General features: G+C 54.5%; 1 protein-coding gene and 2 long non-coding RNA genes across 5 annotated transcripts in view; 2 read left to right on the top strand and 1 right to left on the bottom strand.

Annotated features, from left to right (window-relative positions):
- The first annotated feature begins 1263 nt into the window (after positions 1–1263).
- Positions 1264–7601, top strand: LOC114010835 (uncharacterized). The gene is made up of 2 exons (XR_008747397.1): positions 1264–6014; positions 6873–7601. It is a non-coding gene; the product is annotated as an uncharacterized LOC114010835 (long non-coding RNA).
- A 218-nt stretch (positions 7602–7819) lies between these two features.
- The window catches only part of PEMT (phosphatidylethanolamine N-methyltransferase), a 43553-nt gene continuing 25994 nt past the window's right edge, over positions 7820–25378 (bottom strand). For 2 of the 3 annotated variants that reach the window (XM_055805539.1, XM_055805542.1), the window contains exons 4-8: positions 19466–19611; positions 15047–15158; positions 10826–10900; positions 10013–10073; positions 7820–9254 (exon numbers count right to left, since the gene is read on the bottom strand). In XM_055805539.1, coding sequence (XP_055661514.1) covers positions 10019–10073; positions 10826–10900; positions 15047–15158; positions 19466–19611 — 388 coding nt within the window. In that variant the 3' untranslated portion in view covers positions 7820–9254; positions 10013–10018. Of the gene's footprint in view, positions 9258–10012; positions 10074–10825; positions 10901–15046; positions 15159–19465; positions 19612–25378 lie in introns of all 3 variants that reach the window. The other variant, XM_055805540.1, reaches the window with a different exon arrangement.
- On the top strand, positions 10907–16223 carry LOC129784541 (uncharacterized). Its single transcript, XR_008747396.1, has 2 exons — positions 10907–12647; positions 15367–16223. It is a non-coding gene; the product is annotated as an uncharacterized LOC129784541 (long non-coding RNA).

Here is a 25378-nt window from a genome sequence, read left to right on the forward strand (position 1 = left end):
CAGGGACCCGGGGCGGGGGGCTCCCGGGGGGGTCCCAGCCCGCCCCCCGCTCCGGTGAACGCTGCCCGTGCCGGGGCGGGAGTGCAGGCACCTGCCCCGCAGAAAGACCAGAGAAAAGACCCTGGTCGGGGCGGGGCCGGGGCGGGGGCCGAGAGCGGCCTCGGTGTCCCCTGAAGGGGGCTGCTGGCCCCGACCCCAGCCCCGGGTGCCCAGCGCAGTGTCGCTGCAGCGCCCGCTCCGCCGCTAGGGGGCAGGCGAGGGCGCGGGCAGGGCGGGCAGCGCGGGCAGGGCGGGCAGCGCGGGCAGGGCGGGCAGCGCGGGCAGGGCGGGGCAGCGCGGGCAGGGCGGGCAGCGCACCTGCAGTACCGCTCCGAGCAGGGCTGGGGATGCTTGGCCTGGGGGCATGAGCCACGGCACAGGGCCCAGCGGGGGCCGTGGGGAGGCAGAAAGAGGAGGAAGGTTGCTGGAAGGGATGCAGGCGCAGTGCAGGCAGCCGCGCTGCTGCCGGGGCAGGCAGGGTGCATGGCTGCAGCCGCGCTGCTCCCGGGGCAGGCAGGGTGCATGGCTGCAGCTGCGCCGCTTGATCTTGGGTGCTGAGTTCTTGGTTGCACTGGAGCGGGATGCAAGGGCCAGCCCCGGCAGCCGCCCAGGGCTGCGGGATGCTTGCAGAGGTGCTGAGCTGAACCAGCACCTCCCTGACCAGCAAGATGCAGGCGATAGTCCTGGGAAAGTGGGAATGTTGCTGCTCTGAGGGATCTCTGCACCATCGATGAGTGAGAGACAGAGCCCAAGGAAAGCCAAGCTCTTCTTTCACATCAAGCTGATGTGAAAGTCAATTAAAAACACCTGTGAGGATCTATTAGGAAAAAAAACCCAAAAACCCCAAACCCCCAAAACCCCAAAAGGTGACACTTAAATAAGGTTCAGGATAGCAGAAGCCTTACCTACACACCAAGACAGATGTCAGGGACAGGTAGAACACACAAATTTGTGCAGCATGGTGTATTTCATCAGCACTGCTTGGGAAACGGATGGTGCTGAGCTTTCCATCTCCCCCAGGTGTGGTCTTACACTTGGATATTAATTTAAACACTGTCCAAAGGTTTACAGAGGAGTTGGAGTTGTTGGGGGGGGGGGGGGGGGGGGAAGGGAGGGGTGGTTCAAACAGCCCCTCACGGCCCCATCCCTGCCTGCAGGGAAGCATCCAGCCTGGCAGCAAAGGCACAAGGACACTTTGGGGAGAGAAAGTGGGACAGCTTCCTATGTTTATTGATCTGTGTGTGAGACAGCGAAGGAGTTTAACAGCCGATTGCAAAGCACAAATGTATCACCCCAAAATAACGACAAGATCATTTAATTGAAGCAGTTGATGGAAAACAACAGGGGGAATAGGAAGCGCCAACCTCTGGGGGGACAGACAAATCAAATATCTCGACTGGCGTTTATTGCTAACCGTACAACTATTAATAGTGCCAGAACAGGTAAAAATAGCCAGCTTGAAGTCTGCTCCTTGGTTAACAGACTTCAGCCACGGAAAATCCATTTGCTGCCTCCAAAAGGCTCATTGGCGACAGCAAAGGCAGAGCACACCACAAGGCAAATGTGCCGCCAGGATCCTGTGGGCTCGGCTCAGGGGTGCCATCCTGATGGGGACACCCCAAAAGCAATGGCAGGGACCCTGGGCAGACGGAGGAGAGCTGATGGCTGCGGGAGCTCCGGGGGAGGGAATATGGGCACTGCCTGTGCTATTCCAGAGCCCAGCTCCTTGCAGTCACACAGAGCTTAAGGAGAGGAGCATTACAAGGCGTTAGGCTGAGTCCCCCCAAGATCATCTAGAAACGTGTCTCATGGTGGAAGCAGAGCACATTTGCCGGGAGCTGGCTGCCAGTGACTGATGATGCAGGACCCACCTCGCTGTGAGGCAAAGCCTTCCCACGGTTATGACTCTGCTAAAAATCACCACCTATTTCTGACCTGGCTGCAAACAGCCTGAGTCTTAAGCAGGGGCAGGCAAAATAGCATTTTCCCCACGGCTGCCATACCGCCTGCACAGTCTGACCCTGCCCTTTGCGGGGTGTTTTGCTCCTCACCCAGTTTTGGAGGATACAGGATCTTTCACAAAGGTGCTCGGTACAGCAAGAGCTGCAGGCAGACTGCTGTGCGCAAAACCCAGTGGCTGCAGACACCTTTAATGGAATCAAACACCTTCAGCACACATCAGCCCCCCTTTTCTTGCTGTTCCTCTCCCTACCTGCACCCTCCTGGGGTTTACCAGCCACCTGCTGAGGGACAAAACCCACCCAGTGACCACGAGCAAGTGGCTGAGGGAGGGAGATTCCATGAAAGTCACACAAACATCCCAGTGACAGAACATGCGACTCCTCAGGGTCTGGCTTGGACGAACTGTGCAAGAGGCAAAATAGAGCTCACAGCAGCATCAGCCTCGCAAAAATGTAGGAAGCAAGATGTACCAGGAGGCAGGAGTGTGCACCACGCCGCCTGGCCCAGGGACAGGCGAGCGGGGGGATACTTGGAAAAGAACAATGACATCAGAACATGGCTTTGATTTCCGAGTGTGCTGCGGAGCTGGGAAGTATCGTCACCCCGGGGTCGAGCTGGCCTCGGCTCACAGCTGGGTCCTACGGGTGCAAGCGGTGAAAAAACCCAGGCTGGAAGGGCTGTTCCTGCCTCTCCCGCCCCGGCACACGCAGACCCCGCAGCCTCTCCCAAGCTATGGAGAGGAGCACATCCGACTCGAGCTCCTTACCGTTGCTCTTAGGTTGCTTTGCATCCTACCAGGGGTTTGTCCCCTGCACAGCAGCACACAGCATCCCTGGGCTCTGGACCAGGGCTTTGGGAGCACGCACACAGAGCCAAGCCTGCCCCCCAATTCCTGTTTTTCCACTCCCAGACAGGGACCTGGTCTTCAGACAGGCCCCCCCTCCCAGTTTGTGTACAGCACCCCGGCGTGCTGCTTGTTAGCCCGCTCACAAATAACCAACATGGGCTGTGCGTTTCCCAGCGGCTACTGGGGAACAGTGGGGTCTTGTGGGACCCCAAATCCTGCCTTGGCTGCTCTCCTGGGACGAGAGAAGGAGCAAGGGGCTGGAGGAAGAGTGGAGCAGCTGGGTATGGAAGGGAAAGGAGGCTTTAGCTATAGCTCTTGCTTGTCCCCCTGGGAAAAAGCATCTGATTAAATCAAGATGCAACATCCAGGGTTGCTATTCATTCCCTATATTATTAGCTTGTCTCATTTTATTAAATCTCCTTTAAGGCTTTTCAGAAGAAGCACGTAATTCACAACATATAATTTTTCCCAGATGAGATATGATGCAGAAGTGGGCTGCTTTGTCGCTGGGGACCAGGGGGGTGGGTTTATTTGTTTCCTTCCCCCACCCCCTACTTCTTTAGCAACACTTTCATGTCTCTTGATTCCTTTTAGCATTTGGGATTTGATTAAAAGAGAACCTGAAAGCCTGAGACATGCCTTAAATCCCCAGTTCCTTGAGTCATCCAGGCAAGGGGTGGTGAGAGCTCCCTTGGAGACACCATCCCTGTGCCCAGCACAATGCAGCTCCCGGAGCAGCCTTGTGCTGTGCCGTGGTCTCCGGACTTTCTGCATCAGCTCCCCTTCTCCCATCTTTGGTGTGTGTTTGCTGCAATAAACTCGCCAGAGTCCCAGGGATGGGGCTGCAATGCCGGTATCGCAGTGCAAAGCCAGGGAAGTGGTGTTATCCAGGGGCTCACTCGGTGCCACTGCTTTCCTTACCGGCAGCACAAACACGTGCTGGATGACCAAGCATGTGGTGAGCGCTGGATTTCTGCTGGCACCACACCGCAGGGGGCTTGGTTCCACTGCCTCACACCCCAGGGACAGTGCTCTGCTCTCCAGCAGAGGCTGTGGAACCATCTCCACGCTGAGTGCACCCAGGTGACATGAACCCATTGTCAATAACCATGAGGCACAGCTGGGCCAAGAGCTCCATACAGAGCAGAACTGGGGTTCCCCAAGCCAGGGGCAGCCTGGGAATCCTCTGCTCCCAGTTTCCATCCCACCTCATGCCAGCCTTTTGCCCACAGTTTGCTCCAAGGCAGCAGCATGCTGCCGGCATCCAGCATGGACAAAAGGCGTTTGCATGTCCTGGATGTGTCCCCAAACTCGAGTGCCTTCTGCTCCCTTCCAGAGAGCAGCAGCCTCCCTGGGATTAGAGAGAAATGTCACCTGTAACTGGAGATGGGCAGCGACAGGGCCCCGAATATGAGGCACGGCGGAGAGGGAGGCTCTGTGACCCCAGCGGTCGCATTGCTACAGATTTCAGGTGGGTTCCCTCCGGCTGCCAGGGTAGGACAAAACTCAAAGCCCAAGAGGAGGTGCGGAGCCAGCTGGGCAGCAACGGATGGAACCAGCAGAGGGATGCGCAGCCAGTGCCGAGGGCTTGGAGCCTGGAGGTGCTTTGCGTCTCGGTCCTGCATGTGCCCCCACTCCTCCGGCGGCGGGGTCCGGAGGGGGCTGAGGGCAGCGCAGGGCTTGAGGCTGGGGGTGGAGGTGTGGGGCGGGGGGGCTTGAGCTGGGTGAGGGCTGAGCCCAACACGAGGACCCTCGAGGCTTCTCTCAGCCTTGGTGCAGCCCAAAGCAGGACACAGGCAGAGCTTGGCCCCGACATTGCCTTCCTGGGGGGCTCTGGCTGCTCTGCCTCCCCCCTGCAACCCTGATTCAGAAAGGAACCGCTCGGTAAACAGTTCCCCTCTGAAGAAAACGCAACATGGGAAAAGCAGCACATTCCTAGGATTTTTTTTTTTTTTTTTTGAAATAAGATCCAAGGAGGATGCAGCACAGCGTGGCCAGCTCACTGGCTGTCCCGGGGTGGCTTTTTAGTGTGGAAATTAAAGAAAACAGCCTTGTAACTTGTCCTCTGGCACATGGCGGGAGCTCCATGCGTAAAGACCCCTGGGGTGGAGGGCGGAGGTGGGCCGGGGTGGGGTGGATGGTGTCTCCACACCGTCCCTCAGGGGTGATGAGAAGGGCAGGGGGAATGGTGGGTATGGGGCGCTGCCCTCCCTGGGCTGGGGGTCATATTGAAGCATCCCCTGGGCACTGGTGAGGCGGGGGCTGCCTGCATCCACAGACCCCAGAGCAGGAGCCTGCCAGCAGTGACTGTGAGGCTCAACCCTCGCTCTACTGAGGCAGGACGGATCCTGGTCCTGCCACAGGCATTTGTTTAGGCTCCAACACTGGTGGTTTCCCACCGGGAAATAGCTTCCCACCAGGGCGCTCTCCCATTGCATTTCTCTGTGACCATTTAAAACCCAGACTGCCTTCCCTGCACAGCAGGGACAGAGGGGACTGATTTATTCCCCCGTAAAGGTAAGTCCTGCTGTGTCTGCCTTCCCTGGATTAAGGGGTCCCTGATAAAGCACTCAGTGCCCACACTACCCCGAAAGCCCCCATACCACCTGCACTCAAAGCTCATCTTTGCTTTTGCATCAAATCCCAACCGCTGGCAGACCAGGCAGTCCCCCCTGCCCACGAGCGGCTGTGCAGGGACTCAGCCCCAGCGTCAGGATGGGTGCGGGAGCCACTGCCAGGGTCCTGAGCCCCCGTTTCCTTCCCTAGCCAAGCGTGACCAGCAATCCAAGCCTGGCAGGAGCCCAGGGACATGGTGACTTCTCCATCGCTCCACCAATGCGACACACGCTGCATCAATTGCACCATGTGTTTACTCTCCGTTCCCGGCTAAGCATGTTTGTTTGCCACCGAAGGGCCAGTGGCCGTTCTGTGAAGGCAGTGCAGCAGCGCTGGGTGAAAGCAAACAGGGGTGTGGGTTATGGGTGGTCACAACGGAGAGCAGGGCCTTTGGGGAAGTGTCCCCTGTTCTGGAGGTCCCCACCATCACGTTGCCTTCAGGGAAAAGACCACAGGACACAGCCTCCATCTCCCAAGGTGTCCCTGGATGAAGCATCCCACGAATGTGGAGCTGGGCCCACATCACGTGCCCGTCACTGGGGCTGTTTGGGTTCGTATGGGTGATCCCCCCTCCCCAAAAAAACCCACACGCCATTTTGGGAAGGGGAGACACGTCCTGGGGAGCCATGCAAGTGGCCACGTGGAGAAAACCCGTGTGGAGCACGAGGGTGGGCACAGCCACTGTCGGGGGCTGTGCACCAGGATGGGGTGAGCCGAGGCAGTGCGGCGTGATGGACGTGGTGATCCAGCCGTCCCTGCCAGGCAGGAGTTGTGATTTAACTAGTTTCCCCTTTCCTGGTGTTTGCTCTGGAGAAATGTCCCGAACATCAAGGGAGGCGTTATCTGCAGTATCTGCACACAGCCTCCTGTGCAGCATTTCCCAAGGCTACAAACAAACCTCCTTGCCAAGCTCAGATGGGCCCAGCAAGCCCCACACTGGATTTTGAAGCTGTGAAATCACAAAACCAGACCCATGACCACATTTCCAGGGACTCTGACTGGTGCTCGATGCCTCCCCAAGAGCTGGAGGGATGCACCTACCCATGCCAGCATGGCACCAAGGCTGCAAGCGGATGGTCCTGGGGGTCTGACAGCGCAGGTCTCTCCTTTGGAAGCAGAAGCAATCTCATCCTGACCTGGAGGCCATGAGGTCCACCCCTGCATCCATGCAGGATGTGGCCCAGCTGCAGCCAGGTGCTGGCCCTGAGGATGGGAAGGAGGGAAATAGCTGCGACAACCCCAATGCTTCATGCTCAACCTGAAGGTTTCATCCCCACCCTCTGTAAACTCCAATTCTTAGAAATATTAGGTGATTGGAGAGGAATCAAATATTTTCCCTTGTAAGCAAGGACAGCCCCCCAATACTGTTAAACAATATAACTAATGATCTGTGTTCTCCTCCCCGCAGCCCAGGCGAGCAGCACAGCACCACTGGGGACTGGCCCTGGCCAGAGCCCAACCCCCTGCCCGAGGGACAAAGGTAGGCTTGGACCCTGTGAGATGGGCTTGAACTTCACCTTCCCTTCAGGAAGAGAGCAGATGCCTCTGAAACGTCGAACTCCAGCTCCACAGCAGCCAGAAGCAGCTCTGCGAAGGCTTGTTAATCCGTGCTGGCTGCTGTGGCAAGAGCTACTAAAAACGGGGATCTGGCATAGTCCCACAACAAACCCTGTACAATGCAAAGCCAACACGGAGCGGCTGGGAAGTGGGAAGGGTTGGGTTGGAAAGAGCAGGTCAAGGGGGATGGAGTCCGTGAAGCCAGCCCCGGCGCAGCACCAAACTCCTGCGCCTTTGGGATGCTGTGAGCACAGGAAGGAAAGCAGCTCCGTCACCGGGGTTTATGGTGACAGACACCCATTTTGGTGGGGCTGATGCTGGCTGGGGATGGGAATGGTACCACTGGTGTCCCCCTGACCTTGCAGAGGGGACAGGGAAAAGTGTACACAGTCCCCAGACTGGGAACAAGACAGCAAAAATACAGCCCTCGCTGACTTCTTGTTAAGAGCAATCCTTCCCGCAGCAGCACGTGTCTCTTCGGTAAATACTGATTTCACCTCTCAACAAATCTGAATTTATTTACATCAGAGACTTTGAGCCAGGACTGGCAACTCTGACATAAATTGTCTGAATAATGCAACGTGTCCTCTCCTTGCTGGTTGCTATGGGTACTGGGCTGTTTTAGCCTCCATCTAAAAACATTAACTGTGAAGGGGATGTGGAAACTTATCTAAAAATACACTACTATGCCCAAGTCTTTAAAAGGAAGGTCATTAAGTTGGTGAAAAACAAAAAAAGTCGTTCTGAAGCGGTGCCACACAGCGTCCGTGTGCCTGGCCGAAGGAAACAGGCTGAACCGAAAAGAAACCAGCACTTTTAATTCCTGCTGAGTGATGCCCGAAGGGTGAATTACAACATGCAAAGCAAAAGGAAATCGAACCGTTTCGCGGAGATGACACTGACAAAAGGGAGGACCCTCTGCGGAGGGGACATGACATTGAGATGTGGCACCGCGTCCTGGTGCCTGCGCAGGATTCGGCAGCAGCACAGCTCCCTTCTCAGCACCACTGCCGGGGGCTTTACGCTGCTTTTTTTTTTGGTCATTTACAGCTTATTTCTCAAACTGTTCTGGGAATTTGTAAACACTGAGCCTGGGTCTGGAGCATCACCCCTGGGATGTTCCCATTCAGGGCAGGATCCAGCACCGGGCTCTTTGGGACTGGCTGAGGCTGGTGGCAGGGCTGGAGGGGCAGATCCGTACCCGGCTGCTGCACAGCGCAGAAGGCAGAAGCAGCCCTATCCCTCCCTCCCACCCACCGCCCCTGCAAGGCAGTGAACAATAGCTGGAAGGCACTGCATGGTGGGGAAGGCAGGCAGGACCCCCACCTGGCTCCCAGGGAAAAGAAAGGGGCTGGGTGGGTGTGGAGCGGGTCAGGGCACCGACACGGCCAGGGATGGGATATCTGCAGGGCACGGACAGCGACTGACTCTTCCTCTTGGTCTTCTCCAGGCTGGGGTTTTCCCGTGGGATGGCTGCCATCCCTCCATCCCCCTTGTGTGGCGATTTAAATCATACATTTACTTCTACACGTTTTTCAGTCACTTTTCTCGGAGACTTCGCAAATAGTGCGGCGATGCTACAAGGCTCCGCACAGGTGGGAAACGCTCTAGACGGGGAGGTTTCCCTCTCCCAGAAAAGAGGGGGTTTGTTGCTGGGTTGGCAGCAGTTTCCCCTCTTCCAGCCATGTTTGAATGCCTCAGGGGCTCCTGAGCCCTCGCTGTTGCTTCGCCCGAGCTTTTGTTTGCTTCCCGTGGCTCTTCAGCAGCACCTTCAGATGATCTTCAAGATCAGCCAGAGCTGGTGCTTCCCTGCGCTCAGAGCTCACTTGCCAAAGGTCCCCAGTGTCTCCATCATTACTCTGCTTGCCCTCCAGTCCAGGGCTGGCACTGAACTGCTTTTTCCCCTGCAATCTTTGCTAATCAGTGTGGGAGAAGAGGCCAGGAGGTCCTGAGCTGTGTGGTTCCTGGGAGAGCATCGCCTTCACGGCGGGAGCTGCGGTGACCCAGCAATGGGGACAGAGACCTGGGGACAGGGACCTCCAGCTCCTGTGGGCTGCAGCGAGGAGGTGCCGCCACGCTCGGGCTGCTCCTCTGATTGCTTCCAATACCGCAGGGTGCTCAGTTGGCTCATTAAGGGTTGCTGGGCTAATTAGTAGGATACATCTCAGTAGGAAAACGGGCAAATCGGACAGCGTGGGGACCAGAGGCACGCTGCACCAAGGTATCCGAGACACTGCTTTGCAAAAGACAAAGAGACAAGAGCATGTTAGGGACCTCACCGGTGCTACACCGTCTGTGCCGGGGTAGAGGCTACGGGGCTGCCAAAACCTCGGCAGCGCTGTGTGCTTGCCCAGCCTCTCCAGCCACCAGCAGGCAGAGGCACTGGGAGCTTCCAGGGTGGCATTTAACCCCCGGCAAAGGAGCCTGGGCAGGGACTTGCGCTTTTGCAGAAGCCTTTGGCTCCAGAAGCAAGCCCCTGCTGGGTTACTGGGGTGAGCTGGTGCAAGCCCCCGTGCAGAAACACTCCTGGCTCAGGCAAGGAGAAGCCTGGGGCAGGGATGCTCGATTTCCGTGTGGGGTGGGGGGGCACGCTTGCCCTCTTGCACCACCGCTGGAGCACCTGCCATGGCCAATAGCTGCTTTTTTCTGCCTGATTTAGACTAAGCCTAGAGCCTTGAAGCTCCCCAGCAATTTTCCCTCATACCGACTCTCAAGTCTATAATCAAAACAATTTGGGGGCTGCTGGCTGGGTGCCAAGAGGCGGACACAACCGCTGCTGTGCAAAGCCTTCCCACCTGAGTTTTTGCGGAGGTTTGAAGCTCAAATCCCTTGAGAAGTGCAGGAAGGGCTCTGGAGGAGCCAGGGGAGGCAGGGCTGGGCAGGGGGGCACTGGGAGAGTGGATGCTGCTCCCGTCCCCATCTAACACGCTCGTAGGCGGGGGAGCCCGGCAAAGCAGCCCCTCTTGCTGAAACACTGATCAGCAAACATACCTGTTGCTACTTGTTCTTCACTCCCTTCTGTTTCTGCCGATATATTTCCTCTGTGAAAGGCCTGTAGTCGGGAGGATAGGAATTTGGGGAGAGAGGGGCAAAAGAAGGGGTGAAGAATTAAAATCAGGACTACTGCGTGCTCTCCTTTGCACCCAGAAACTCTGCCCTTCGCAGGCTGGCACAGCCTGACTATTCCTGTGCCATGGCAATCCTCGGCTCGGTCTCTCTGACTGTGAAGCAGCTCCAAGCTGCTCCCATCCCCGTGTCAGGTGGGATGAGGCTCCGAACACGCTCAGACTCCCCCTGCATGCAGAGCAGCCTCAGCTCTCCGCATCTCCGCTCTCTTGCAAATACTAAAGACTTTTCACTGCTGAAGTACAACCACTGCTTCTGGGAACAATTCTGGGCTGCTCTGTCCTGGGCTGCCAGCTATTGTGGTGCAAAACCTCAGAGAAGCCCATCCAAGGAACTATAAAAAGCAAGCTCTTCTTGCAGGGTCTCTTCAGATGACACAATGAGTCCTCTCCCTGCCTGCCTTATTGTTCTTGTACAGACGGAATCAGGCACCCGAAAGAAAAAAAGCTCTCATTTTGATAAAAATAAACAAACGCAAAAATGTTCCTAGAACTCAGCAAATAGTTTCAGAGAGGAATCTGCCCATTATCAAAACAACCGAAAAACAATCCTCTGTTTTCCTTCTTCCTCGCTGAATTAATTGGAAAAAACATCTCTACTTCTGCAGTTCCCCAAAACCTCAGGAGTTAAAACTGGTAGAAATAATTAGAAGCTCTCCAGTTTTGCAGAGCTACTCACCCCTCATACAGCATTGCGATTGTGTAGGAAATTGCCACTACAGCTGTCAGCAAAAGGCCAGCTGGGCTTGCGTGCCTGTTTTGAAAGAGAAGGAAAAGATCAGGTAAGTACATGGGCTTATGCAAGACCTGGTTTAGAAAGTGAAATGAGACGCTGGGCTCCATGAGAGCGCTCTCTTGCTCATTAAACAGAAGTGAACAAAAGGGTAAGTTTTTTTCTACTTAATGTTAACGGTCTTAGACAGATGTTACTTGGCAAAGACTCTTCCCCAGCCTACTTCGGCGACTTCTTTTAAGTCTGATCCCTGCACGTCTCTGCTAAGAGAGCTTCTGCTTTGATGCTAAGTCCTGAGATTGTAAAGCTGTTTAATAGCTGAGCAGCTGCTTACGTATGGCTGTGGCTCCCAGCCAGCACGCTATAAGGGAAATGCCTGATGTGCATGGAAAGATGGGCCACCCAGGGTGCAGGAGACACCTGGCAGACAGAGCAGCATATGGTACCTATACATCAAAACGGTGACTGAGGCATTGTAGGGCTGGGGATGGAAAGGTCCCTGCCTGCCCTGTGACAGGTGCCACGGTGGGGCTGGGTGCAGGGGTGCTGGGGGCTCAGTTCACATTTAAACCCAGTTCAAGATGTTTTAAGAACACACCATATCACCCCCAAGGTCCAGCTGAATGGTGTCCTTCAGCAGGAGGTCACCAGGCACAGCACTGGGGACTGACGTCACCCATGGCACCGCACTGTCTGGTTATGGGCAGAGGCGCTTGAGGGCTGTGGATGCAATGTGGATGGCCGTTCCTTTTAGCACCAAGGCCAAAGAATCAGGACCAAAAGATCTGCATCCCGTGCTCTAAAGAGAGATGTCAATGTAGGCTGTAATCCTGCATCACCCACCTGAGGACACTTCTTTGATGCTTGGCCCAAAAGTGTCTGATGCAGATGCCGGTGAAGGCAGTGGGGGCTTTGCTAAGGCACCAGGATTTCAGCTGGTGGGTTACAGTCCCCAAACCAGGTGCCAACACCATCCTGCAGTGTGTGAATTCCCCGAGGTGAGAGCAGCCACCCCAGGAGCCGTTCCCCACTTACTAACCCAGCACCTTTGAGGTCCAAGCCCCACCTCTCCCCAGCAAGGAGCACGGCTGTGTCCAGCTCACCACAGGCACCAGCCCCTACAAAACACCCTTCCTGCACCTCCAGCTAATGGCTGCAAGTGTTACCCTTAATTAGCACACTGCTGATTGCCTTTAATTGCCGGCTGTAGCTCAGCACTGAGCAGGATGAGAGCTGGCTGTCAGCAAAAAAAAGGACTCAGCTGGTCCTTGACGAGGATAAACATCCTGCGAGCCTTGTGCAAGGCGACTGGTGCTGCTGGGAAAACATCCCTTCAGAGGAGAGACCGAAGTACCCAAACCTCCCACTGAACCCGCTTTCAGGTACCCGCCTGGCCTCATCAGTTCCTGGAGAGACGCACACAGATTTTCACCTTTTCACTGTTTCCATTTTGCAATAAGTTTTTCCCTGCCTAGGAAGCATTGGGCAACTTCTTCCTCTCCCAACCCCCTGCTATTACATGCTTAGTCATGTCTCCTCCTTGATTCCTATCAGAGAGAACAAATTTGCATGATTGTTTGTTGACAGCAAGACCTCTAATTGCATCATTTGGCTGCAGCTCCAGCTCTGATTTACACAGCCTGTTGCCATGAGTTAAAACACTTCCCTACCAGAGATACACAAAGCTGTCCCCAAACAGCTAATGCTCCATTTGTCTTTCGGGAGAAGGGAGGCTGCTCCGTGCGCACGGGCGATGGGAAGCAGTTGGGTGAGTTGTTTCTCTCTTAGGAGCTCGACCTACTTATTGGGCAACGGCTTGTGTTGTAGCAGCATTGATGATAAGTCAGCCAGGAAGGTTTCATGGTCCTGGTAGGAGGGTTTTTTTTTGCAAGAAATCCGTTTGTCCCCAGCCCGTGCCGCAGCTCCCCATGGCTGCGGGTGGTCTGCAAGAGCAATAGTGGGGGCTCGAATCCTTCTGTGCTGGCGCGCTGGTCCTGGGTACTGGATGTGGAACACCTGCTTTGCCCTTTCCTCCTGGTGCTCTTCATCTTCTGAAAGCCCTGGGACTCATCTTCTGAAAGCCCAGAAGAGTGCTGGGACTCCCCAAAAAAAACTCAGCAGCCTGAGCTGGAGCATGTCCAAAGGCCAACAAAGCTGGCAAAAGAGTCTAGAGCACGAGTCCTGTGAGGAGCTCCTCCTGGGGGAGCTGGAGGGGTTCAGCCTGGAGAAAAGGAGGCTCTGGGGGGACCTTATCGCTCTCTCAACTGCCTGACAGGGGCTGTAGCCAGGTGGGGTCGGTCTATTCTCCCAGGTAACAAGCGACAGGACAAGAGGAAACAGCCTCAAGTTGCACCAGGGAGGTTTAGATGGGATATTAGGGGAAATGTCTTCACCGAAAGGGTGGTCAGGCACTGGGACAGGCTGCCCAGGGAGGTGGTGGAGTCACCATCCATGGAAGTGTTCAAAGAACATGTAGATGTGGCACCTGGGGACATGGTTTAGTGGCATATTTGGCAGTGCTAGGTTAACAGTTGGAGTCTATGACCTTAAAAGTCTTTTCCAACCTAAACGATTCTATGAGCTGAGATCCCAAGGAAGAGAAACAGCCCAAATCACCGCACTGAGGGCTGTGCAGAGCCTCCCCAGGGCAGGCGGGCGGGCTCCTGGTGCCACTTTGCACAGCTCCAGCAATTTGTTAAGAGCAATTATTTGTCATGCTTCGCTGCCCTTTACAGTGGCAGCTTTTTAATGAGAAAAAGGAGGCAATCACGCTGTTATCCCGAGCCACTTGGAGCTGCCTTTGCCCAGGATTGTGGTGGAAGACCAGGCAACATGCACCTGGTGTGAAGCTGCTCTCTCGCAGGGGCGAAGAAGGGATTTCTGTGACAGAAACGGCTCAGGAGGGTTCAGCTGATTCTGCAAAGGTTCTAGGAAACAGTTCGATGCTCATCTTAGAACAAATAAAAATCTCATTATTCCTCCTTCCGTGCTGTTGCAGGGGTGGTGGTGCTGGTCATTTCTGCTTGCGGTGTGGTATGGGGGGGCTCATCCTGCCCCAGCTCTGCCCCACTCCCCCCAGCAATATCTGTCTGCCGTTGTGCCACTGCTGACCCCACGGCTGGCCCTCCTGCCCGGCACTGCTGCAGCCCCAGCAGCGAGCCCGCTCTGGCTCTCGTGCACCGTTCCCCAGGGTTCAGACCCCGTCCAGCACTGTGGGTCTGCCAGGCAGCAAACAGCCTCATGCAGCCAGCCCCGATGGCACTCGGGGCAGGGGGGGGCAGGGATTTCAAGTGCAGAACGAACAGCAGCAGCGTTCAGTGGAGAGAAGAGAGAAACCATCAGCTTTACTTATTACCAGGGGCCTGAAAGTACTGCACACGTGGCTGAAAAAGTGACCAGAAAGTGACAAAGCACTTCATTTTTTCCACCGAAGTAGAAAAGAGGTGCTCACACTGAGGAGCACCAGTGCAAAATATCTAGTGATAACGGCCCGCAACGCTCTACAGGCTCCTGGTGTAATGCAGCCAGGGTTTTTTTCTCCTGGGCAAATAAATAAAATGTGATATTAAATGAAAACCACATAAAACTTGTTACACTGAATAGAGTATATTGCTCATTTGCTGCTAAATTACAGCCTATTCATTTCCTCCTAAGCAGGCTATTAAGCTGTGTTGTATCACATGAGGAGTGTTTCGGAAGTGTTATCACCGTGCAGTGGGGGAAAGGGTGTGTGGGCTTGTTTTGCTTTTTTCGGAGGTAATTACAGGGTCACGCTGATCCCCCATATCAGTACCCTGCCCCTGCTGAGTGACACCCGGCATGAATTCGGCCCTGACTGTTGATTTTTCCACATGCAGAGCCTGCCAAGGACCTCGTTCAGCTGCAGAGCATTTGCTGATGCTTCCTCTCTCTCCCCAGCACTTGGCCGTTATTTATTTTTCTACAATTAATGCTGCAAATCTTTTATGACAGCAGAAGACTTTGCACGCACAAAAATAGTGAGGAAGCACAAGTCAGGGCGTGTTGCGCTTTCCCTGCCATTTTATTGCTGACTGCCATCACCGAGGGTCCCTGTGGGCCCTGGCGCAGCCTGGCCCCGCGCGCCCTGCCACGCACAGACCCCACGGGCGCCCTGCAACCGGTGGCGTTTGCGGGGTGCGTACTCACATGAGGGCCCAGCCCAGGTAGACAGCTGTGCTGCCCCAGTACATGGGGTTATCCAGGATGCTGAAGGGGAAGCTGGTCACTTTTGCCTCCATCAGGATGCCGAAGTAATCCCCTACGGAGCAAACAAAGGGTTTCTGGTTAGGCTCCGTGAAGCTGGGAGTCATGGGGGGGGGCTTTGGCACGCTGATGCCCTGTGCCATGGGGCATCCCTGCCAGGGATACGGAGCGAAGGCAAAAAGGGGTTTAGCTACTGACTTCCAGGCTGAGAAAACAGCAACAGATAGGTTGGCTGTTTACTCTGTGTCTATCGGCTTTTCCAGGAATGGCCCATGAGGAAGGTCTGTGCATTGCAACGAGGCTACGGCAGCCACGTCCCTCATCGGGGAGCAGCTCTTGAGGTCCCAGCTGATTCTGGCATTCTCATTTGAACACTGCCCATCTGATGCCACTTGATGAGGAAGCACGTGGAACCACAGGACCAAATCCATTTAATGGGGAAAGAAGCCCAGCGCACTGTAATGGTGTTTTGAGATGTTATAATCACGACTGCCACCACCAAATGCCCTCATTCAATGTCACCCTTATCTCATAGTTCAGAGAATTTCTCAGAATTTCAGAAAATAGCACCTCTACCTACAAAACACTCAATTATCAGCATGATGGTGATAATAGGTGATTGTCATCTGTAATGAGGAAAGCTTTCAGAACTGTCAGCACCCAACCAGCCTCCTATCTACCTCGGAGTCATCCTTCCAGCCTCCTGAAAGGATCTTGGAAAAGAAATGACAAGCAAGTAGATGTTATGCAGCTTGTGAGCAGCATTTCAGGGGGAGAAAGGGCCAGGATGCAGATCGCTGACTTCTGTTGGTCTTACAAGCGAGGCCACAAAGCCCAGCAAGGACTTTGCTCCAAGTCCACTGTACAAGACACAGCATCCATCAGCAAGAAGCAGTGCAGGTCCATCAGCCCAGGGAGCTGCCACCGCCCTGGGTCGCGTTCTCAGCTTTGCTGCCAGCCTGTTCCCTGACCTTGGGCAAGTCTCCTCCATCCCTCCCGGTGCTATTGTGCACCGATCATAATAACAGTCTTTCTTATAGCACCGAGGGTGGTGAGGATTAATGTATGGTGAGAAAGTGCTTGGATATCCAGATAAAAGGCATTACAGGAGTGCAAACTATTCAAGGTTATTATTATTACCTGGATCGTAGTGTAATTTCTTTGACCTCACACAGTGCAAAAACATTTATTTCTAAGGATAAACAGCACCTGCCCAATTAGACAATACTTTTGGGCTTTAACTACAGGCCACTAAGTGAGATAATTGCCTGGTATTCATACTATATGTTCTCACAGTTACTTGGCAATGCATTTCTGAGATTGTTCTAGTAGAAAGAACACATCACCCCCTGCCACAGCCCATTTCCGTGTGTTCTTATGTGTCAAAATGCTTCATTATACCCTGCCCGCCCTCGCCTTTGGGTTGAACACCTCGCTCTCCAAACAGCGTTTGCACAAAGCCCTGGGTCCGTGCAGTGGCAGTGGCTTATCCGTGCCTGGCACCGGGGGGGGGGGGCCTGGGACCCTCTGGCAGACTCCCTGCCAGCAGAGCACACAGCAGCTGGGAAGAGCGGGCAGCTCCCCCAGGACACGAGCTTTTCCAGTTTAAACCCTGCCTCTAAGACCCACACAGTTAAACGGACATGACCACCAGAGAGGACCTGCGGTTTTTCTGCTCAGGCAGGTGCGAAGGGAAAGGACTGCGCGTCGCGTGGCACAGCATCAGCCTGGCACATCTCCGGTGCCCCCGTTAAGCTCTCAAATCAGGAACCAGCTCCTTGTCAGGCTGAGGGACTTTGGTACCTAGTTTGAATTATTTTTTGCTGGAGGTCAGCCTAACTCTCGTGGCACAGGGTAGACACTTTGGATCACAGCAGCAAAAAGCCATCTAATGCACTCCACAAGGTCCCCCCCGTCCCTGGAGCCTGACCTGGGCTGAAGCACCACCTCCACTTCTCTCCACAGAGCCTCTGGCTTCACCATAGCCCAGTAACAGACTTTGGTCAAGTCAGATTTACTTGAAATCTTAGTCAGTGCTGGAAGGAACTGCGCTCGGGTGCGAGACAGATAGGCTCAGACAGGCAGAGCCGCCTCTTGGTGCCATTGGCTTCCAGGAAGCCAAACCCTTGTTCCTACGTTTGTCGGGAAATAGGGCAAACGGTGAGGCAGACGGTGCTGAACTGATGCCTGAATCCCTGCCAGGGCACGGTGCGGAGACAGGGGCCCAGGAGGATGGCTGTGCTGGGGAGAAAGCTGCCGGGGCAAGGGGCCGCATCCAGCCGCCGCAGAGGCTGGGGTCGGTGCTGCTGTGCGGGAGATGGGGTGGCACAGAAAGGCTTGTTGTAGAGGGGTGACTCTCTGCACTGCTCTCTCGCTGCACTGTTTAGCCCACCTGCAAGAGACAAAGTGCTCTGCAGCCACTCCAAAGCTTAAATGTGCTGTTAAAGAGGAATCTGCCGGGCAGCCCCAACGTGGTCTCTTCTGCCCTGCCTGGTTCAGCCCTCACTGCTGTAGGAAAACCCCGAAGGAAAGGGTCAAATGTTATTCCAGTAAGTTTTTGAAGTGCTTGGGTGTCAGAGGCTCTCTCAAAACTTCTCTTGAGCTCAGATATCAACTGGAAGAAGCAGCTGGACACCCCCTTCTTGCCAAAGCAGTGCGGCCCTTTGCTACCTGCAGTCAGAAGTGCTATCACCAAGGAGGACCCTGCTCCTCCTGCAGCACCAGCACATCACTAAAACCCTGCATGCAGGAGGACGTTGGAAGTACTAGTCCAAAGGGATCCCCAAAGACCTGCAGACCCCTTGTCTTCCCCAAGGCTGAACAACATTCTCCATTAAGAGTCTGCTGACTTGGAGTCATGGGGGCTTGCACGGATCTGAGAAGCCGTTATCGGTCCAAGGACGGATGCTACATGGGGCTCCAGCTGCACCATGCCTCTGTGGCACAGAGGTCCCGAGCCAGCCCAGCTGCACTAGCCCATGGTCTTGGCCTCTCCCCATCCCAGCTCAGCTCTGCCCCAGTGCCCGTCATGCCCCGGCTAGCAGAGAGTGCTGGCCTCACGCCCTGCTTGCATCATGCAAGGCTCGGAGCTGTGCAGCCGCAGCCCGGTACACTGGTAGCACAGAGACCTCCGCCGGCCGAGAGGATGGAGCAGAAGTGCCCGATACGGCCACTGACCCCTGCCTCCTCTGTGCCCCGGGGGATACGGGAGCCACTGGCCATGCAGAGCAGAGGGGGACAGGGCCACTCTCACTGCTTATGCTGAGCCTGACTCACTTGTTTGCCTTCCCCCAGCAGTTCAAGTCCTGTGGATCCTCCTGGTCGGATGAATCAGGCTTACATAAACAACCCTAGACCTGGCTGAACTTCAGGAGCATTCAAGCAGCTCTTGCTGGCGGGTACTCCTGTGCCCAGCCTCCCTGGACATGTAGGCACAGTGTCACTCCTACAGGCTGTGGCTGATTTTGGAGGACAGGGGTGCGCGGTAGCTGGGGGACAGGGGTGTAACATGGGGCCAGGAGTGGGGCTGCACAGATGAAGGGTGAGGGCATGTATTCGGGAGTGCTGAGCTCTATTTCTGGTGGCAGGATCTTGGCCAACTCAACACATTTCTTTGCAACTTCACTTGAAACCTGGAAGGCTTATTACCTCCCTCTCTTCTTCCTGGCGACGCTGCAGGAGCTAATTGAATTTGGTTTGTAAAGCACTTGCAAAAGCACAGCCTAAATGCAGTGTCAAAGCTGGGGCTGTGATTATTTCAGCCAGCGGGAGCTGCCCCTTTCCTTAGATATTTATTGTTCCTGTCTCTATTTTATTTTTATGAATTCCACACATACTGGCATGTTTTTAAAGTCAACAATGCTAATAGAATTACTCTCTAAATGTGAAAGCAGGCGCGGTGGAAAATGCCTTCTCCCATAAAGCGGCAGATAAAAGAATCTGTCAACGAACATCAGGTTTATTGCAGAGGGAAAAGCAAACGAGATCTTGCATCTGCCTGTGTGTCGAGCGGGTGGGGGCATAGAGCACAGCTGCCGGACAGCTCGCACCCGCTGCGCTGTGCCGACCTGGTCGTGGGGTCTGCACTTGGGGTCCCTTTTCTGGAGGGCATTTGGACTGTCAGATTATCAGGTGCTTTCCAAAATTTCAGACTTGACATGGAAGGTGATGGGACTCATTGTATAAAACCACTGCCAGGTAAGGACATGGTGAGATCGTGCTTTGGTATCATAAAGCCAAGAGAAAATCTAACAGCCCCAAGGACAGGGACAAGGAAATTCTTACAGGACTCTGCCCTAGCAAAAGACCCTTGCAAGAATTAAATGCACATTCTGCTTAAGCTGTTGAATTTTTGGTGCTTACCTAGGAACGTCCCAGTGAATCCCAGTGCTAAGAAGCTGGAGATGACGAACAGGGTCCCTACAGCCAAGATGGCCAAGCCTGAGTAATAGCCCCAGCGGCAGTCCAAGCCCTCCAGCTTCGGCTGGCTCTTCATGGCTTCTGTAAAGCTGTCAGAGAGACAACAAGGGCTGTTAAAAGCGGCGACTCATTACTAACATCACCTACCTCTCCCTGGGAGATACGGAGCTTTGGGAGAGGATGCTACTGAGAAGGACCCTTCCCCAGGTCCCTTTTTTCCTCTAGACCTACTCAGCCTCCCAAGGAGAGAAGCAAGGAGCCGCAGCCCCATGAGCAGCCAGGGCTTGCTGGGGCAGCTCTTTCTACTTGCAAGCCTTGCTCACTTCTGGAAATACCAGCCTCACCGAGCAATATCAAAAGCTTTGCCTTGCTCACTAACCCCAGATTTCATCGTGACTGGGAGCTCTGGGAAAGCCACCCTTGCAAACACTGGAGGCTGCCATGCCTCAGCACAGGGCTTGAAGGGTTGGGAACGATCGATCGGCTGGGTTATCTCGTGCTCCCACCCCCGTTCCTCTCCATCAAAATATTTTGCAGTGTTCATGTGTTAGCCACGTGCCCAGGAGTGATTCACGGCTGAAGCCTGACAGTGAGGGGGAGGACTGGGACGGCGAAAGGAAAATACTAGAGACGCGCATTTTCAAGTGTGAACACAGCTTCTCAGCTCCCAGCTTGTTCAGGCATTGCAGGTCTGACCTTCCAAATAACTCGTTTGTGAGTGGAATAATTGTGACCCTTCCCTTCAGCCCCCTGAACTTTGCCCAGAGCAGGGCTTGACAGGCCCAGCACCTCACATAGCTCCGACACAAATGGATGACTACAAAGAAGACAACACCGTGATTAAAAAAATGCCCATTAATAATAATGAGAGGAGATAACAGACCCGCAGAGCTGTGCACAGTGTTTCTCCACATGCTGCTGACACATGAGGCAGGAAACTTTGAGCCTTTTTTTAATGAGCACCCTGGAGGCTGAAATTCAAGTGGAATCGCAGCTCTCCCACGCCTCCGGCCACCGATGCCTGCCAGGGCTGGGCCAGGAGAGCTGCTCCTGCCCGCACTCCCAGGCGCCTCAGCTGGAAAGGGCTGCCGTGACGTTACTTGCAAGGCTCGGGATAGTTTTTTTTCCCCATGATGTCCAGCCTCCCCAAGCCCTGGAAATCCCTGGATTTTCTCTGTTGCCCAAATGAAAGCTGAGAGGGACAGCCCTGCCTGCCTGGCTGACAGACAAGCGGCTGGAGATGCTCCTTTCGAAGTCTCAAAGACCAGACAGGAAGTTACATGCACCAAGCAAAGTCCAGGATGATATTTAAACCCCATAGTTTAGGGACCTGGATAATTTTTTTTTTTTTTTTTTGAGCTCGTTCCCACTAGGTTTTCTATTGTCAGAAGTTTTTAGGACCCCGGAGCAAGCCATTTAATCTTCACTTTGGACTGGAGCAAGGAAACAAAACAGAGAACAAATGTGATGTGCTTGGGAGCGAGCAAGAACACAGCATCTTGGTGATTTACACTCCCCACGCTGGAAATCACAGGGAAATTCTCTTTTCCAGGGAGCTGAGCACAGGCAGAGGAATGACAGCGTGGCCCCAGGTGATGTAAATGCACACGTCCCCAGGGCTGGCCCTCCTCCAGCACCCAGCACACCTCCTCGAGCTCACCAGGCTCACACTGGTTTAGCTTCAAATCCTTACTGATGGGAACACACATATCTGGATGCAATGTGAAGCAGCAGCAGCTGCACAACCCTTTGCATCATTTCCCTGGTATTTATTTTTAAATTACACAAGTCTCCCCTATGAGAAAGCCCAAATACACACCCCTGCTACCAGCACTGCCTGGGTTTGGGAGGAAAGCAGTCCCCCTGCGGGGATGTGCCTGTCCCCCTGAGCCACCCTGGCCTGGCCGTGCTCTCAAAGCACAACGTGAGGTCCCTGGGGATGCTCTGGAGCTCTCTTCTCCCACAGAGGAAGATGCTAATGCCTTTTCACAGCACTGGGGGTTTGACTGTGTGTCCGGCCAGGACTTCTCTACAGGGCACCAGCACTGGGAAGGGATCTCACAGTGATCAAAAAACGCTGCTGCTGATCCCTGGGGAGGCAGGTCTGGGAGAGCAGCACTAAGCTGGCCCCAGCTGCCTGGATTCCAGCCCCCAGTAAAGAGACAGCCAAGCAGAGAGAGGTACAGCTATAGCAAAGCACTCAGAGGCTGCTTCTTGCTCTAGATGAACTGCATTCAGGCTATCTTACATCCTTGAGGCTCCTCCATCCTATGCTAGTGACCCGACTTGGCCTCAGAGCATAAGAAGGACAAAGGTGGCTTCAAAAGCATGAACTGGTTGACTGCAGACCAGCCTTGAAGGTTTTGCAGTCAGCACGTGATGCGGTTTGTTTTGGCAAAGCAGTCTCCCCTGCTCCAGATGATCCCATCCTTCCTTTTCATGGTTGGATAGACCTGCATTAGTTATCCTCATCAGCATGTCTTGCTCGGTCCCCTGCTGTTTGGCTTACAGCTAGAGAGGGAGGTGTTTGCATGGAGATAATGGACTGCCTTTCCCTCTAGTAATGTTTTATATCTTCCTAAACACACTCTCTATTTGCATTAAACATGATGCGTGCAGGAGTTTTCAGAATTGGTAAATAAACCTTTTAAGCATTTATGATGCTGGGCCATGACAAGCAGCACGGAGTCGTCAATTATTCTGGCATCCACGACTGCTCCTTGGTGGCGAGGGAGCCTCACCGCACTGCATTTCACCCTCCCTGGCAGGGGGAGGACAAGGTGTTGGCCATCTCCCTTGCTAGGGGAGCTAGTCATGCAGCCAATCTGTCATGAAACCAGTCCCTTTCACCATGTGCCTCTGAGTCACGTTTGTTACAGCATTTATTTCTGGCTGCATGACAAGGCAGCGGCCCAGCTCGGCACCCGAGAGGACACCAATTAAAACCACGCTTTTTCCCAGTACCTGGAAATGCTTTATGTGCCGAGTGGAGCGATTGCCATGGTGAGGAGCATCCCTCTTACCAACACAGGGGAGGGGTGGGTGGGCTGTGACCTACTTTAATCACATACCTGGCTGCTGGCACGAGGATGTCTGGCACTGGGGGGGCAGGAGGGGGGTCTGGAAGGTGCCCCCAGCTTTGGCAAACAGCAACTGGGGAAATGGGGCTTCCCCTGACATCTCCCCATGCTTGTCAGCACGAAGCACGACACCGGAGGTACCCATTCTCCACCCCACCAGGGAAAAGACCAAATCCATCAGCTCCACTCTGGCCAAACTGGCAGATTTGGCCAATTCCTGGCAGAGTGGGAGCAGCTGTGGCGGCTGCAGTTGGGCTGCACAATGGCCACGGCGTGCCGCAGGGTTCTGCAGGGGGGAAGCCAAGGCGGCAGGCACTGTTCTGCCCACCCTTCCCAAAACAGGGCACACTGGCTCACTCAGCCACTTCTACGTGCACATCGCTCCTTTGTGGGAATCACAGACTGGTTTGGGATGGTTGGGACCTTCACAGGTCACCTAGTGCAACCCCCCTGCCATGGGCAGGGACACCTTCTACCAGCTCAGGTTGCTCAGAGCCCCATCCAAGCTGGACTCTAATATTTCCAGGGATGGGGCATCTACCACCGCTCCTGGCAAGCTGTTCCAGTGTTTTACCATGCTCATCATAAAAAATTCATCCTTACATCTAGTCTGAACCTCCCCTCTTTTAGATTACCGCATAATAAACCACAAAAACTGGAAAACCACTCAAAATGGTACCGAAGCACAGGGACAGAGATGTCATGCCGGTGGGCTTGCAGGAAGAACGTAGGAGCAAGGGAACCTGGCTGCAGGTCCTCCCGCTGGGACACAGAGGACACGCAGGCAGGTTTGCACCAACAAACACCAATTTATCCCCCCAGACTATGGCAACTGAAACACCGGAAAACTTAATCAAACCCACAGCCCCAAATACATCCCAATGGCTGCATGTTGCACAAAGCAAACCTGAGAACACCGTGCTAAGAGACAAGCTGAGCTTTTAGGTTTCTGGGCCTCTCGGTGGCCCACAGCGAGCATATTTTGTCAGCCCTTTTCTGCAGAGGAGTGTGGAGACCTCATCCAGCAAACTGGGTCGCTGCTGGGCTGCTCCCAGCAGCGCTCCCTTTGCCTGATCCCAAAAACCAGCCTGGAAACTGGGGCTGGCAAATGCAATTGGGGCAGAACTGGGCCAGGGGCCGGCAGGCAGTGAGGAAGCAGCAGCGATGCCTGCATCCAGGGCTTCCGAGGCAGCAGCCACCGCTGCAAGGTGCCGCACTCGCCACACAGGACGTCGGTCCATCCCCCACACCTGAGGTTTTGTTCCTCTCAGCAAAAGGAGGCAACGGGGGTAAAACCATCCAGTGGTGCCCAGGCAGTACACACTGCAACAAAAGATCTCGTTCATTTGAAAAAAGCAACTCCAACAACACTAAAATTGTCCTGCCGATACCAGCGGCAATTGTTACCCTGGTCATCATCTTCACAGCTTCTTTTGCCAATAATGACTCTGCTTTTCTGCCAGTGCCAGTGTGCGTGTTATTTAGGTCAGCTGGGGGCTATGGCAGCTTCTCCCCCTGCCTCGCTTCTCAGCTGCCCTGTTTCCTCATCCAGATGCCCAGCAGCCAGGCCGACAGGAGCAGGAGGTGCTACTAGCTGCCTGGGGCTTTCCGCACACAGCCATCGGAGATTGCTGGCAGCGCAGCTCAGAGGGGACATCAGCTCCTTCGGGCCACACTCGATTCCCAGCATCAAACTTGGTCACTTCTGCACAAGAGGCCACGCAGTTCTCTGATCAATACTGTTTACACCATGCTCGTTCATGGTACTAACTTATAAAATTAAATGAGCATAAAGCCGAGAGGCTCTACCAGGCAATGACAAACAACCCGTTCCCTGTGCAAAATCCCAACCCAGGGTGGATGCATTTTCTTGAAATCCCAGTGCCAAGCAAGAAGCCCATCCATGCAGGAGGCAACACCCAGCGGGTGGCATCGACGAAGGACTCCATGCCAGCCAGCAGCGTGGTACCCACCGAGCACATTGCCAAAGGCGCTGCCCTCGCTCAGGGGGTCATTCCCACAGGAGGCACCATAGCCCTGGGCACCCCAGGACCCTCACATCTGCAAGCCCCCCCCTTCAGGGTGTGCACATGGGTGTTGCCTTTACAGCTCAGGCAAACACCCCAAGGACCCTTAAGGTGGGAAGTTCATCAGCTCCCTGCACACAAAGACACCTGCACACACCTGCCCCGAGATGGGGAGTTTGCCAGGGTGTGCAAAGGGAGCACGGGAGGGTGTGCAGGCAGTGCCCGTGGCAGTTTCCTGCACAGAGCTAATGCAGGGAAAAATATCAACAACACCGTAAGGCAGGAAAGAGAGGCACTGGCTCTATGTCTGGAGGACAGCAAAGGTTGTCACGTCCCACATCACACCGATAACAGTCATAAACCACTGGGGTAGTGCACACAGTGTGGGTAGTTCAAAAGTTCAGGCATTGTTTTCACAGATAAGAGCCTCAGTGATGGAAGTTCCCTTCTTCTTGCAGGATGCACACGGCTATAATGAAAATAATCATTGCACCAAAGCAATTAACGATGCTTGTCTTGTGCAGTTGACTAAGCAGGTCCCCCCTGGTCACAGGTCATTCTGGATTGCTTCTCAGAAGCAAGCCAAAACTGATAATGAAGCGCAGAGCTGGGAAGCACCTAATTGCTTAATTGAGCACAAGATTCTCCTTACACCCAACGTATCCCTTTGGAGCAAACCTTGCACGAGAGCATCACAGCACTGAACTGGGGACAGGACGACGGCACAGTGTCCCACACCATGTCACCTT

Source organism: Falco peregrinus, chromosome 5, assembly GCF_023634155.1.
Source record: "Falco peregrinus isolate bFalPer1 chromosome 5, bFalPer1.pri, whole genome shotgun sequence".
NCBI classification, from domain to species: Eukaryota; Metazoa; Chordata; class Aves; order Falconiformes; family Falconidae; genus Falco; species Falco peregrinus.